Source organism: Netta rufina (genome assembly GCF_964035555.1).
Source record: "Netta rufina genome assembly, chromosome: 5".
Taxonomy (NCBI): domain Eukaryota; kingdom Metazoa; phylum Chordata; class Aves; order Anseriformes; family Anatidae; genus Netta; species Netta rufina.
The window spans coordinates 55,190,192-55,204,768 of NC_140128.1; the positions used below are offsets into that span (position 1 = coordinate 55,190,192).

General features: G+C 38.8%; 1 protein-coding gene across 2 annotated transcripts; it reads right to left on the bottom strand.

Annotated features, from left to right (window-relative positions):
- Positions 1 to 302: 302 nt before the first annotated feature.
- On the bottom strand, positions 303 to 14,565 carry XRCC3 (X-ray repair cross complementing 3). Of its 2 annotated transcripts, XM_084286950.1 has the most exons (9): positions 14,499 to 14,565; positions 13,762 to 13,830; positions 13,527 to 13,664; positions 12,468 to 12,680; positions 6,322 to 6,476; positions 4,073 to 4,285; positions 2,715 to 2,761; positions 1,431 to 1,649; positions 303 to 345 (listed from the first exon to the last, which is right to left on the bottom strand). In XM_084286950.1, the coding sequence occupies exons 2-9, from the start codon at positions 13,814 to 13,816 to the stop codon at positions 342 to 344; spliced, it is 1,044 nt and encodes a 347-aa protein (XP_084143076.1). In that variant the 5' UTR covers positions 13,817 to 13,830; positions 14,499 to 14,565; the 3' UTR covers positions 303 to 341. The 2 variants fall into 2 exon arrangements, with proteins under 2 accessions (XP_084143076.1, XP_084143077.1); XM_084286951.1 differs by lacking the exon at positions 303 to 345 and having other exon boundaries at positions 1,316 to 1,649; positions 13,762 to 13,862; positions 14,499 to 14,535.
- Between the last annotated feature and the right edge of the window lie 12 nt (positions 14,566 to 14,577).

Below are 14,577 nucleotides of genomic sequence, written 5' to 3' on the forward strand. Positions count from 1 at the left end.
TTTGTGTTACCTATGCTGCATGGACCATTAGGATTTGAAGACTGAGAAGAGCTCAGTTTTTTCCTGAAATTGAGTACGCAAAGACTTAAAATCTTCATGGTTGGATTTTATTAAAAAAAAAAGATAGAGACTGGTCACTTCCAAATACACATAATGAAGTGTTTTTTTTTTTTTTTTTTTTAATAGGGCTTTAAAGCCAACTTGCTACATCATTGCACAAGGTCCCCTGAGGTGACTGCAGGGATGTCAGAAGAACGCAAAGCAGCATTATTCTACTTGCTTTGTGTTTCCTTTGTTCAGGTCCAAGGTTCGAGTGTAGTAGGGAGAACAAAAGGTGCTAATTACCTAAAGACAGAACTGAGAAATGTAACAACAGAAACCCAGGACTCTCTAACATGGCAGACACTGCTCCTGTTTAGGGACCTGGGGAAGCAAGGAGAGGGGTGTTGTGGGGAAGGGATCTGTTTAAAAGCTTAACAAGGACGATACAAGTGGGCATCAACCACTGATCACAGCTCACGCCCACATAACATAGGCAGAGTAAGGTTTAAAGCCTCTGGAAATTGTGGATGACTAACTTGATTGGGCTTTCTTTGGCCCTGAATGCAGTGATGACCAGAAAAAGCACCCATCGTAGCAGTAGGCTTGAGGCCAGCAGAAAAAAAAAAAATGTGATAAATAGTACAAAGATGCAAAGAAAAAAACATGTAAGGCTCTACCAAACTCCTCTGAGAAAAGCAGTAGAGACAGATACTACAGCTGGAGGAAGAGATGCAGAAGATAATCAAGAATGATTATCTCTCTCTATCCAACAAAACAGAGCAGTGCAGAGAATCAGGAAGAACAAGAACAGAGCTGAGACTGTGTGGTTACCATGCAGTTTGAGAGAGGGGAAAATAGAACAAGGGGATTTGGGTGTGTAGTTGATATTTTTTAAGTGGAAGAGGTCAACTAGGCTTCTGCTATGAGGGGAGCGAATGGGAAAGGAGTGGAAAAGAACCACTTCCAAAGTATCTGCAGGCATTTCCTCAAAGGTAGATATGTACAAGAACAGTACAATTTTAGTTCTTGCAATAAGACATTAAAATCAAGTAACTTTCTGGTACTTTTTTAATATCAGGATTAAAAAAATAAATCTAAAAAAGAATAGCTGCTTTGTGATAATGGTTGTTTCTGAGACTCTGCTGATAGAACAGCTGTGTGTGTTTAATGGCAGCATGAGGACTAGAAACACCAGTAAATATATCCAAATATAAAAAGACCTTCTCATACTGTAAAAAACGCATAATGTGTTGTCGTATCACCTCTCATGGAGTTCAGCATCCATTCCCCCACCGAGGAAGAATTGCATCTTATTAATGATCCTTCCTGAAGCAAAGCAGTTTCAATACACTTTTGGAGCAGGAAGTTTTAATATACAAAGGACTTACTTTATTCCTTTCACACCTTCTAATTCTACTGTATAGCAGCAAAAGGATGGAGGTAGATGAGGAGCAAAAGCCACTCTTAAAGTCCTCACGTTCCCAGCGTGGTGAAACACAGCTCCAGACAACTGCTCGTGTTGTGATACTCGGCTGACCATCAGTCTCATTAGCAGGTGATTTGCCCAGGTTATTCCAAGTGCTGGAGTGACTTTGTTATCCACTGAACTATAAAGAAAGCATTACAGGGTTTTGCATGTATGAATTTAATAGGGGATATCTTTGGTTCTTCTAATGTAGTTTTGCTACAACAGAAGCCATTGACTGTTTGCTACATTTCAAGCTGTATGGCTTCAAAAATGGAGCTCACAGGGTGTACTCACAGTGCTATACACCAGGGTCTCTGTAACAAGGTGATAGTTGGAAGTGCCTTTATACAGAGTAATTCAGTCACTCTTCCAACTACTGCCATGTATACTTGTCTTTTTTGATGGGATTCTCTCTTGTGACATGAAAATAATATTAGGAAAATGTTTGAATTTAAGTATTTGAGTTATGGAATTGTTGGCCCTGAATTCCATTAAAACTTACATTTAGAAACATTTGGTAGATACAGCACTACTTTCATGTACTACTTTCAACAAAGCTTAAAACAGATTTTGTTTTTCTTTTTCCTGGAGAGATTGCAACCTCTCCAGTAAAAGAATTTCAAGATATCAAGATAACCAGGGAAAAAAGCAGCCTTACTCTTGCTCTGTGTCAGTTCCTCAATCTGGAGGACGTAATTAACTCCTCACAAAAACACACTTATGTAGCTCCTAGCTTATCTATAAATGAAGTTTACCATTAGGATTCAAACAACAAATATGTATCTTTGAATCTCATTAATATCTTGGTGTCAAAAGGTAGTTATAATTTTCTTCCTTAAGCAACAAAAACAACCCGTAAGGTTTGTTTGCTGTGTTTTTCAGAGCAAACAGAAAATGCACTTGATTATATCAATAAAGAGATGCAAAATTCCTCTTGTGCTGGCAAGTACACCAGCCATTAACTCCAGGGAATCTGTCCTTTCAACTTGCTGATTAGGGATTACCACATCACTGTTTATGATGGTTTCTTCCACTGTAGGGCACAGCAGCTATTACTGATCTCTAGGAAATACAGCACTGCTGGGTAAATAAATGCACCACTGCTCTTAACATGCACTGGTAGTTGGTACTGGAGTTACAGGAACATACAGTGGTTAAACGCTGCCCTGTACAAAGTTGTTACATTCCCCTGTGGATGACTTACCCACAGCCACAATGAGCAGCTTCTGACTCGCCCACTGCATCGGTCACCTAGAGCAAAACAACAGCGTTTGTGGCTGACCTGTAGGCACGTGTTTGATTTTTAGCAATCAGCAGGGCAGGGAACAACGCCATCAAAATTCAACATATTAATCAACAATACTGATATGATTTAGTATCATTAAGTCAACTTATTGGTTTACAGATCACATATTATGACAAGTTAGAAGAACCCTTACTCTTCCAAGGCATGTTAGAAGAGAGTTATGCTAGCTACGGCTTATGTTAGTTTAACTACTGATTTTTTTTTTTTAATTTATTAAAAAAAAAGTACAAAAATCTGTCCTTGCCTAATGGAGCAGTTTGCTTTTGACCACAACTTAGTGACAAAATCCACACCTCTTGATTCCTTATGCTGTCTTTTAGTGTCATGATTCTTGAGCACAAGTTCCTCAGAAAACACAGCAAATTAAGGTATAGGTACTTATTTTCTGTATATAACGTACAGAAATTATTACTTTACAAATCCTCCTTAATATTGTAGTCAGTTTATTTCTGTAACTACAGACTTGACCTATTGAATCATATTCTGTGTACTCTAAAATAGAGTACAGACACTAATATGGTATCGTACTAATCTGAACTTCCCTGAGTCAAGAGCTTGATTTATTTCTTTTTCTGCACAGAACAAAGATTTTTATGCCTTATCCGTGAGGTTTTCTTTTATAGCTAGACTCTATGTTCAGTTGTGTTGTTTGCTGTTTTTTTAAATTGTATAGAAAGCCACTTTCCCCACACTGCTTAGCATGTGAGTTACAGCTGGTTTGGAGGCTAAACACTAAGGAATTTGAGGCTGTATCTTTTTTTGGTTCAAGTCAGCTTGCTTGCGTTGTGATGTTTTAGTAATCTCTGCAGTTACACAGAACCACTGAGCTATACAAAACTGCAGCAAAGTCCCTGGCATTTTACCCTCCCCTGGATAGATATAACTGTGCTTGCAGAGCTCCAACAGCAAGCTACAGGATGACAGCACTTGAAGCCAGTGTACAAAAGAATTCTGTTAGTTCAGTTGGGTGCCTTGCACAGTTGCTGTACGTATCCATTTTTGTTAGCTTTAATGGAAATCTCCTTTGAGAGAATTAACAGTCTATAAAAGCTTAGTATTCCTAATTTTTGACAAAGTTATAAATTACTAGTTTAAAGTACACCTATTTACAGAAAACAAAATTTTGATCAGTTATTAAGACTCACCTGACTGTTAAACACAATAACAAGGAATCTAACCAACACAGATTTACACACACGCACCCAGCAACTGATGAAATGGTCCCCATACAACGAGAAGCAATTCTGATGCCATACCTGATTAATGCACACAACCGGAGTGCTGAATCGTGTGCTTAAACTGTGAAGCTGTGCTCCGAACATCTGCAAATATCGAGCCTTCAAAACAGAATCCGAAGCTCCAAACTCACATCGAAATAGCGCAGCGATAGAGTCTATGACCACCAACCGCACCATGCCTCGTTTGAGCAGCAGGGAAATCCTTTTAGTAATGCAGTTGTGGAAGGTGTCCTACCCCAAAATACAAACAGCATTAAAAAGGTTCCAATAACTCTACTCTACTCTGTAGCTACAGATCTCATCACTGAAATGCAAGCTGATGAAGGTTCTCATCATAAAATGAGTTCGTTGATCTTCAAGTCTCGCTAGTAATTATTTTTACAGACACAATTTTCTGTAATAAAACATCTGTGCATGCATAATGTACTGCAGTAATTTGCAGCTCTGATTTAAAGTATGCACAGACATGTCAAAATCTCAAGAACGCAATAATACAATCCTGAACAATTCCTGTTTTGCAGCATGGTTCTCACTGAGAACTCCAGACTAGCATTAAATATTCAAAACAGCAGTTAGAGACTATGCTGCTGTTCCACTAGTGACATTGACAGTGAAAAATACAGCTGCTACATCAAATCCATATTGATGAGGAGTTTTATTAATATGAGTATCTGTGACCTATATCATCCCTTTTTATTAAAAACTTTCATTAATTGAATATTTTGAAGTCACCAAGCATTTAAGTTGCAGGAAGTTTAACTAGGAAATATTCTGTGGGGTACAATGTATACTTTATGTATACTGATGCACACAAACACACAAACAGAATCTCTGCATAGCAATAGATGAACTATAATAATTTTTTGGAAAGTTGTTTTAATTAGCAGTGAGTGCAGTGCTTTACTTTTCAGAGAGATCTGTGTACTACTGTAGGATGAGTCTCTCCTTTTAACAATAATGTACTCTACAGCTTTCAGAAATTACAGTAAGAGCCTTAATTAATGTTTCCAATGGAAGGTACACAGCAAAGGTTGCTTAGCTTCTTCCCAGCAGTGAAAGTGGCAAGTATATTACAGCAACGTACAGTACCTTCTTCATTTACAAACTATTACGAAAAAACTCCAGCAATTGCAATGTTTTAACACGCGCTACTTTAAGCTTTACAGAAAACAGAACTTTCAATGGTTTGTCAATAAATGGCATACGTGTATTCATGGCCACTTAGGAAAAGAAGCAGCACTTGAATGTGGCTTCTACATGGCAAGAATGCCGAACGTTTTCCTTCCAAGTTTACTGGGATGTTGTGGGCCAGACCCAGTACAGATGTCTAACAGGGAGAGAAGGTCAAGACAGCTGCACTGCAGTTATGCTGTGCCACTACTTATTGCAGGCATCAGTTTTTGCATTCTTCCCTTCCACCTGTTTACTTTTCATTTTTACTAATTCTGGTGTTATATTACAAGTTACTCAGAACACACAACACCTTTTGCTTATTTATTTATCTGGTGCCTCCAAACTCAGTGATGATCTCTCCAGGAGCTGCAATGAAATGAATTCTCTTTGTAGAGGCTCATATGATTTAAATTAACCTCTTTGCTCATATAAATTAACCTCTTTAGAGGCTCACATGTTGCTATGTTTTGGAATTATGATGAAAAAGTGGTGATAACACACCAGTGTTTTGGTTGCTGCCGAACAGTGCTTACAGAGTCAAGGACTTTTCTACTTCTCACACTGCCCTGCCAGCGAGGGAGCCGGGGTTGCACAAGAAGCAAAGGAGCACATAGAGTCAGGACACCTGACCCAAACTGGCCAAAGGGATATTCCATCACTTCTTTACTTCTTAAAAAATAAAAATAAAAATTAAATATATATATATATTGCTCTCTTATTAAACTGCCTTTATCTCAGCCCACGAGTTTTCTAACTTCTGCCCTTCTGCTTCCCCCATAAAGCAGGGGAAGAGCAGCTGCATGGCACTTAGTTGCTTGCCAGGGTTAAGCCACAACAAACAAACTTTACCACATTTTAATAACCATACCTTGTGAAAACCAACCACATTATAAGAAATATTAATAGTCATTTTAAAATATCTTTCACAATAAAACATTGTAATAGTTCCTTAACATTAACTGCAGAGGTTAAGAATTATTTGTTATAGATCTTAGTTCACTTGTAGCCTTTTGAAAGGTCTGCTTCAAAAAACTCTTGTGGTTACTAGACTGTAGCATTATAATCATGTATTTGCAGTCTGTGCTCCTACTTACTAGGTCTGCTGCATGCTCGACGAAGATGTTGTTTCCAAATCTGATCTTCTGTATGACTTCAGGTGGAACATCTGCACGCAGCTTATGCTGTTGATCTATGAGTTGCTGCAAACGTTTACTTGGGAACGCATCTTCTGTACAAACATACACAGCCCCTATAATGAAGGAAACAAGCTCTGTTATCACAGCAGGGCTCTTACACAGACAGCTTTCCCAACAGCACAAAAATAAAATAATGAATTATACACTCAAAAGTGGTTGCCAGGTGCTTTATTGGTGCCTGCTGACACAACTGCACTTTTATACTCTCCAGTAATCCACTAGGTGACACTTTTTGCACGGCTGCCGAATGCCTGCCTCCCTAACTTGGGTGATGAGGAGCACCATAATTTATCCAACCCACAAATGGAGTCATACTGCATGGCCTGCCTTAGACCAGTGTTCTGCTTACTTTCATTCATTCTTTTGAAATTTTTGGTGTCAAATTTACTTATGAAGGGGCACTTACTGCCATAGTTTGTTAACCATTTTAAAGAGGATCACTCACCCAAACTCATTCCAACTAACTCTTCTTAAAAATGGTACACTAGATAAGAAAAACATTAAATTTCAATAACATTACTGTGACTGATGTCTATGTATTTACTGTGGTTTCTGGTTAACAAGGATGCATTATTGCAGAGAAAATTAAGCATATGCATCAAACATGATGGGGCAAGAAAATAAATACGTGCAATATTTTCTTAATAAAATTATTGCCATTACTGCAGAAATAGCCAGAAGTAACTGAAAACAGCTGAAAATTATAGTTATACCTAAAGATTAAGTCTTCTTTAAGAAACAGGATGAGCTCAGGACTGAACCAAGGAAAAATTAATGGTTACATTATCAGAAAAATATTTTGCTGGTGGACACCTGCATAACACTGGATATTGATTTCTAAGAATCCTTGATATTAGGCAAAGATGAGCATAAGACTAATTTTCTTTAGGACTAAACTTCCTTCTTCAGCTCAATATTCCCCAACCCCTCCATAAATTCTTGTATAAATCACTGCAGTTCCTGCACTCCAAACCAGACTTTCAGTTTTACCATTTCTAAAAAGCTAGCAAGTAAAAAAAAGCAGCAAACTTGTAATCACAAATTTGGCATTACATGTATCCAGCATCAATGGTTGCTCAAATAGGCCAATTATGGCTTGCAACATTTAAGTTACAAAACTGGAAATTATTAAGGTGCAAATTCAAAACCAGCAAACAAACAAAAATAGCGAAAACCCTCCAAGATATGCAGCTGCCTTAAGCGCGTGTGGTTCTGAATTTCATGCTAACAAAAGCTGTGCTAACTTGTGCTGAGATATCTTAAGGCTAAAAGAGTTTGTGAAATAAAACATTCTGGACTTCTCCTTTCTTATTCACAGCTGATTACCTTTAGCACAACACTGCCTGATTCTGAAAGACAGTGATTTCTTCACCACAAATAATGGCTTATACTGAGAGCATCTGCCTTTTAAAAATCAGATCTGCCTTAAGCACTGCATCCTTTGTGCTCTCTTCTGTTTACTTCAAAAAGAAGGAATGTTTGTCACTTCAGACTTCATGTTTTTTTTCAAATGCAGGCTTGTATTTCTAAATAGATCAATGCTCTGTTGTTTAAATAACAGTATTTCAACCCAGTTATTGCAACATTCAGCAACTCTAAACAGAAAACTTGAGAAACTTGCTGAAAAAATACATTTTTCTAAAATTAACTCATCTGAAGACAAAGAAATGTGAGATTCTGCTGAAGACCTTTGCAAGTGATTTCAGTACAGTAATAAGAACAGTGACAGAAATAAATGTAAGGTAAAAGCAAAATATAAAACCATCCAACCAATCCTACTGTGTTACAAACACATGCACAGCTGTATCCCAGTTTCACATTCGTATATGATTAAGAATTAAATCAAGGCAAGCAAGGTAATCCTACTGCCATAATACCTGGAAGCAAAAAAGAACAGCTGGAGAAGCAAGTATCTGGTCCCCTCTGCTCCACTGGTCCAGCAACCTAGATTTAAAATTCCTGGTCAATAGATACACTCTGTCCTCTTCTTACAATCATAGCAGTAACTTTAAAATCAGGTGAGCATATTTTTTTTTCTTTTTTTTTTTTTTTTTCTAATTAAGCACTTGTAAAAAAGATGATTATTTCTTTTTAAGAACAGCTTTACTTCTGTCACCTGCTAAACTTCTACTCTGCAGCAACACTTCTCTGACATCACTTAAATCTACTACTGCAGATATTATATTCTGAGAACATAACTGGTCCACTTGTGATTTCTCCAAAATATACACAGGGACAACCTTATCCGTTTTCCTGAAATTTGCTCATTTCAGAAAGCAATAATATAATTTTCATCTTGAACTATAAGAGAATTAAGTCACACAAAATATATAAGCTGAACTTTGTCTTGGCTTCAAAGTAGAGTTTCACAATAAAATGGAAGTAGCTCTCTTTCCTGCTGGACCTTTATCAAGGCTCTTCAGCTTCACATTTGTGACACAATGAAACAGTTGATTACCAAAAATATACACCAGTAAATTAGAAATACAGGAGGTGCTTCACATCAGTGTAACAAGGGCTAGAAGACACTGACAAATAACTAAAATAATTAAACAGGATGTTAAGGAGTAATGCCTACTCATGTCTCCAAAGCACTTAATAATATTCATGTACGTTTAACGATAGGTGAATTGTCATAACCTAAATAAATGAGACTAGCACAACACAAACAGAAAGGCCCACGGCAGCATGCTATTTACAGCTTATTAGGAAGCTGTCAACACTAACAGCAACTCAGGAGTCATATTTATCACTTTTGAGGAGGAAGCTGGAAGATACTTAAGAAATCAGTCATCGTCGGCGACCATAAAAGCATCTTCTTTATGGTTCCACAACAACCATAGAATCATAGAATCATAGAATCATAGAATATCCTGAGTTGGAAGGGACCCTTAAGGATCATCAAGTCCAACTCTTGACACCGCACAGGTCTACCCAAAAGTTCAGACCATGTGACTAAGTGCACAGTCCAATCTCTTCTTAAATTCAGCCAGGCTCGGTGCAGTGACCACTTCCCTGGGGAGCCTGTTCCAGTGTGCAACCACCCTCTCTGTGAAGAACCCCCTCCTGACGTCCAGCCTAAATTTCCCCTGCCTCAGCTTAACCCCGTTCCCGCGGGTCCTGTCACTAGTGTTAATGGAGAAAAGGTCTCCTGCCTCTCGAAGAGGCAGAACAGAACCAAACAGAAACTAGCTATTTTATCTGATCTTAGTGCTTTACTAGTATTTAGGCAGATAAATGTGTTATACTTATGGTTGGCCAAAAACCAAAACAATCAAAAAAACTACATCCCAAAACAAGCAAACAAAAAGCACAAAAAATCCCACCACAAAAAATTGCAAGTGATCATCAGATAATGGAAGGATTTTCAGTCCTGTGAGCATAATCTGCCATGCCAGAAACCAGCTTTGTTAATAAGAATCAGCAGCAAACTTTTTTTTCCCAGTACAGAATTCTAATATAGGTATGCACGTCACATTATATTCATGTATTGCTCATGAATATGGACATATTAAATAAATTCAGCCTATATGCAATAGACCATAACTGACATTCTTAGACCAGCAGAAAGATGGCCTGGAGGCAAAGGATGTCCTCATTCCATGGTTTACTGCCAGCCTTCTAGAGCTGAGAATTGTAAACAAGATTAGCACCAAGTCAAAGGTAGGAAATACACGGCAAATCCGTACTGTCTAAAGGAATGTATTTCAACGTTTCCACCTAAGAGAAGGAAAGTTTCTAGTACTAAAAAAAAAAAAACAACAACAACAAAAACCATACACACAAAAAACAGCCAACCACCACCAAAAAACACAAACAATTTCAAATAATTAGCTATGTTTTAGCACCAAGTTAAATATCCTATAAGTAGAGCCAAACCTCTCTGATGGTTAATAAACATTTTTTTTCATCCTCAGATTTCCTACAGAATAAACCTGTCCCATACTTTAACCTAACCTTTCAGTTCCTGTATTCCACATAAGTCCACCACATTCCACAGTTATAGACTGCAGAGAAATTGAGGTTTTGTTCTCTAAGTGCTGTGCAAACAGCATCTTCTTCTAAGACCTCGCAGTCTAAGATATGGCAGGATACAACACTGAGTGAAAAACTGCAAGAATTAGGATACCACTGCTCTAGCACTCCAACTCCTGCAACTGGATATTTCTGCCTTCTGTACCTTGCCCACCTCCAAAATTTGGCAATTCTCAACAAGCCATATTGAATTTGTCTCAGTTGAACTTGAAAAAAATCTTTAAAAAACTACAAAGCCTGAAGAGAGCACTTCACATTTTGCTGCTGCTGTTTAGAATCTAAAAGCCTGACAAGAGTAATTACCTTCTACCAAATTACAGCTTTGGAAAATTAGATGAAACCCTGGGTTCTCCAAGTTGTAATTACTTTCTGACCATACTGAAACACAAACTAAAAGGCTCTAATTTAATTGAGAAGTGCCCACATTACAGTGTTCTTAAGAATCTTTTACCCACCACAGAGTTCTGTGCGACACCTTTTAACTCAGTATCTTTTTCCTTCTCTTTGAAGAATTCTGATTTCACAAAAGAGTTCAATAAATCCAATAAATTAATAGTCAAACTGTGATTGTGTTTGAGAATCTTAAATTGAATGTTCAAACAGATCTGCTCTGATGTACTATGACGATGATCTGCTATGCTGCAGCTCCTACTTAGGAAAGTATATATATAAAAAAAAAAGAATAGGTCACATTTAGTACCTTCGTTCTAGATTTTCTTAATGCACATATACTAGAGTTTAATTGGTACACTCAAAACTTTTGTCAGCTCTTCCAAAATGCTTTGGTTCTCTCACCGGACCTTTGATAGCCATGAAATATTTAAGAGCAGGCAGATGGGGAACACAAACACAACAAAGCAATCATAACAGCACCAAAACAGCACAAGAAAAATCAAGCAACTTCAAACACAAATAATGAAGGATTTGCCATTTAATAGCCCTGCAAGGAACAGTCTTGAGACTAGAGTGCCACCTTTTTCTGTACTCCGTTTAGCCTGTTCCTTTCTTTCAACGTAAAGAGGGAGAAGTCCTGGGGCATAAATAAAAATCTGTTTGCACCCATACTATCTGCAGCAGTTAGCAGCAACACAGGATGGAATTGAACAGAATATGTTTGCTTCTGTTCTGATTAATTAACTTAAAGCAAACTAACATAAGCCAAAGGCTAATTTCTGCTCTTTAAGCAATATGATTTGGACATTCCATGATTTTTCCATGTGGGTGAATACATTACAAGAAATAATTAAGTTTCCTCAAAACAAACGACAGAACTGCCAAATTAAACCCAGTGCTGCATGGAAGGATGAGCAAGATCACTGCTAAAACCCACCTAAGGCAGCCTATCAGCACAGTGAATTCTCAGAAGTCACTCAGATCTCCCCCTTTCTAAGACAGCATATAATACTAAAAGAAAACACTATAAATTAGATCAACGTGATAAAGATGGTTAAAAAAAATAATAAAAATACACCTACTTACTTTTGCCAAAATAGGAAAATGGCAGCTACAAACAATACTTTCTTCAACTAGATTTCCATCAGTTTTACTCTGTTAAACACTTCAATTACTGTTATCAGATTAAGTATTTTACAGAATTTGAAACTGTCAGCTAGGGAATGTATGCTATATACCTGAGATGTTTGTGGTAAATTACCTGACAGGCTGCTTCGCTGTGGTTGTTACCTGAGGAGTCAATAAGTACTTACGACAGTGACACTTTTCTTAAGTTGTCTGCATGTGTGTTTAGTTCTACCCGCAGTGGCATGCAGATAAACAATAGACAACAGTAATTCTGTATTAAATTACGTCGTGATGCAGGGCGTGTGCACTGCATGCTTTTCTCTCTGTGATGCTGCATTACTAAGCAGCTTACAACTAATGCTATGGCAGAAGGGGAAGACACTCACTGAATACGCACATTTACCTCAATACACAGGTGGCATTCTTAAAGACAGTATTTTCCTCTAAAAGGCAAATTTAATAATCAATATTTATATTTTAGTACTTACCAGACTCTAATCCACCGTATTTGTAAGGATACTGCACACAAAGGCACAGCTGCAAACTAATTTGAGTCTTCCCAGCAGAACTTTCTCCAGCAAGTTCTGTGATTCCCACTAAAGGGATGCCACCTTTTAACAAGTTATCTAGTACCGAACATCCCAGGCTTAGCTTCTGGTGTTGGGAGGCAAAATGATCTTTATCTTGGTAGAGCTGAAGTGCTGCAGAGTTTTTCAAGGATTTAAAAAAATAAAGAAAGAAAAAGAAAATTTTATTTAGTATCTTTCTAACTCACAATGATACAATATAGATAGATGCTGACACTGTATACCAGGTTTGTATCGACAAGGGATGCTTTGTTGACAAATTTTCTAATTCAGCCTGGTCTCCCCTGCAAAACCTACTAATGAAACGCCTCTTCAAAAACTGGACATTTACACCGAGCCCTTTTCTCCCCTATAACTTTTTTCCTTTCTCTGTCTCAAAGGAGTGTCCCTGAAAAACTATATTCCAGGAAAATCCAGGAAATTCCAGCAAGGTTCAGGCAGAGCAATTATGGAAAGAGAAAGCTATAGGAGGCCATGAAACAGTGTAGCGAGCGTCTGACCAAGGCACAAAGATACACCTTGATCACAAGAAAATAGATTCTAAGTACAGTGCAGCCATGAAGCACTTATCAAATTTACTTATCAAAGCAATTATCAATCTACTTATAAATGTAGTTTATAAGATGTCATATAAGCTTTTTAACGAGTCTTAGCACCAAAGGAAAATAGCGAAAAAGAAGGAGAGAAAAAGAAAATCTTGTGTTCCTATAATCAAGTTTTCCAGACTAGAGAATTATTTTGTCCTGTTTTAAGCTGACTTAATCCCGAAGAATGACTGACACAATTCCATCTTTCTTTAGGGTCTCACAGAGGCAGCCCTGAGGGCAATTAAACCGCTATAGCAAAACTAAAACACGTTTTCATTCTCAGAATCATGTCATTGCATCAGTGAGGAACCAAAACCGTATCTTCTCCCAGTGACAGTATTTTAAGAACTTTTTTTTGTATTGATTGTATTACCTGTAAGCATACAATTTCTCCTCAGCGAGTGAGAGACGGTTTTCAGCAGACACTCTGCATCTGCACTGGATAATTTCATCAGTCGTTGCAAGTCTGCTCCGGAAAGATTTAAAACTTCTTTTACCGATTTTATGTCAGCTGAAATTAGAGGAATGTTTATAAATACTTTCCATTGCTTTATAGTCATGCACACAAGAAAGAGTTTGCCGCAGAGCGGGCAGGGGCCGGCCGTTACCTTTCCTCAGGGCTGCGACCACCCTGGGGTTCAGCTCCAGCTGCTCCCAGTCCATCTCCTGCCACAGCGCTGGGGGCACACAGCGTCAGGGGGTTAATTAACTGTATTCGTTATATTCAAGTTAATTTATTCAGGCGGTTAGTTATATTGTTTTTATTTATTTTTTAATCAGATCTATGTGCAGTAAGTGTGATTCAACGTGACGTTTTGTTGGAACGTTCTTTTTTTATTTATTTCTTTATATTATTTCTTGTATTTATTTTTATTTCTTCTTTATTTTTCAATTATTTCCCACAAGTAACGACGACTTGGAAGAGCAGCCCCCTCAGGCGCCGTTAAGGGCTTTAATTTTTAACTCTTTAACTCAAACCCGCCCTTAACCCCTCACATCCCCCTGCAAATGGCCGCCCCCTCCCCGGCCACCTCAGCGCCCTCAGGGCTACCTCAGCCCACCCCCAACCGCCCCCTCGCAGCCGCCGCAGCCAATAGGCAAACGGCTCGCCCGCAGCGTCACCTGTTACCAGGCTGCCCGAGATCCTCTCCGCCCGGCGCAGCCAATGGCGAGGCGAGGCTCAGGGAGAGGGCGGGGCGCGGGGCGGGGCTCTGCCGCCGGGCTGGGAGGGGAGCGGCGGGGGAGAGCGACGCTCGGCGGCAGCCAGCCGAGCACAGCCGAACGGAGCCGAACGGAGCCGAACCCACCCCGCCCGTCCCGCGCGCTGATTGGCTGCCGCGCTTACCTCGAGCGCGGAAGGCGGGGGAGCGGCCGAAGCGTGCCCGCCCTTCATTTCCGGGTTGCGAGCCCGGCCGTTCCTTCTG

What these genes read in the sequence shown, in the direction of transcription:
- XRCC3 (XM_084286950.1), bottom strand. Translation starts at nt 13,816, where the DNA reads ATGGACTGGGAGCAGCTGGAGCTGAACCCCAGGGTGGTCGCAGCCCTG. An exon ending in ATACGGTGGATTAGAGTCTG is followed by an intron (nt 6,477 to 12,467) that starts GTAAGTACTAAA and finishes CCTTCATTATAG; the next exon opens with GGGCTGTGTATGTTTGTACA. An exon ending in GCTGCTCATTGTGGCTGTGG is followed by an intron (nt 1,650 to 2,714) that starts GTAAGTCATCCA and finishes CTTTCTTTATAG; the next exon opens with TTCAGTGGATAACAAAGTCA.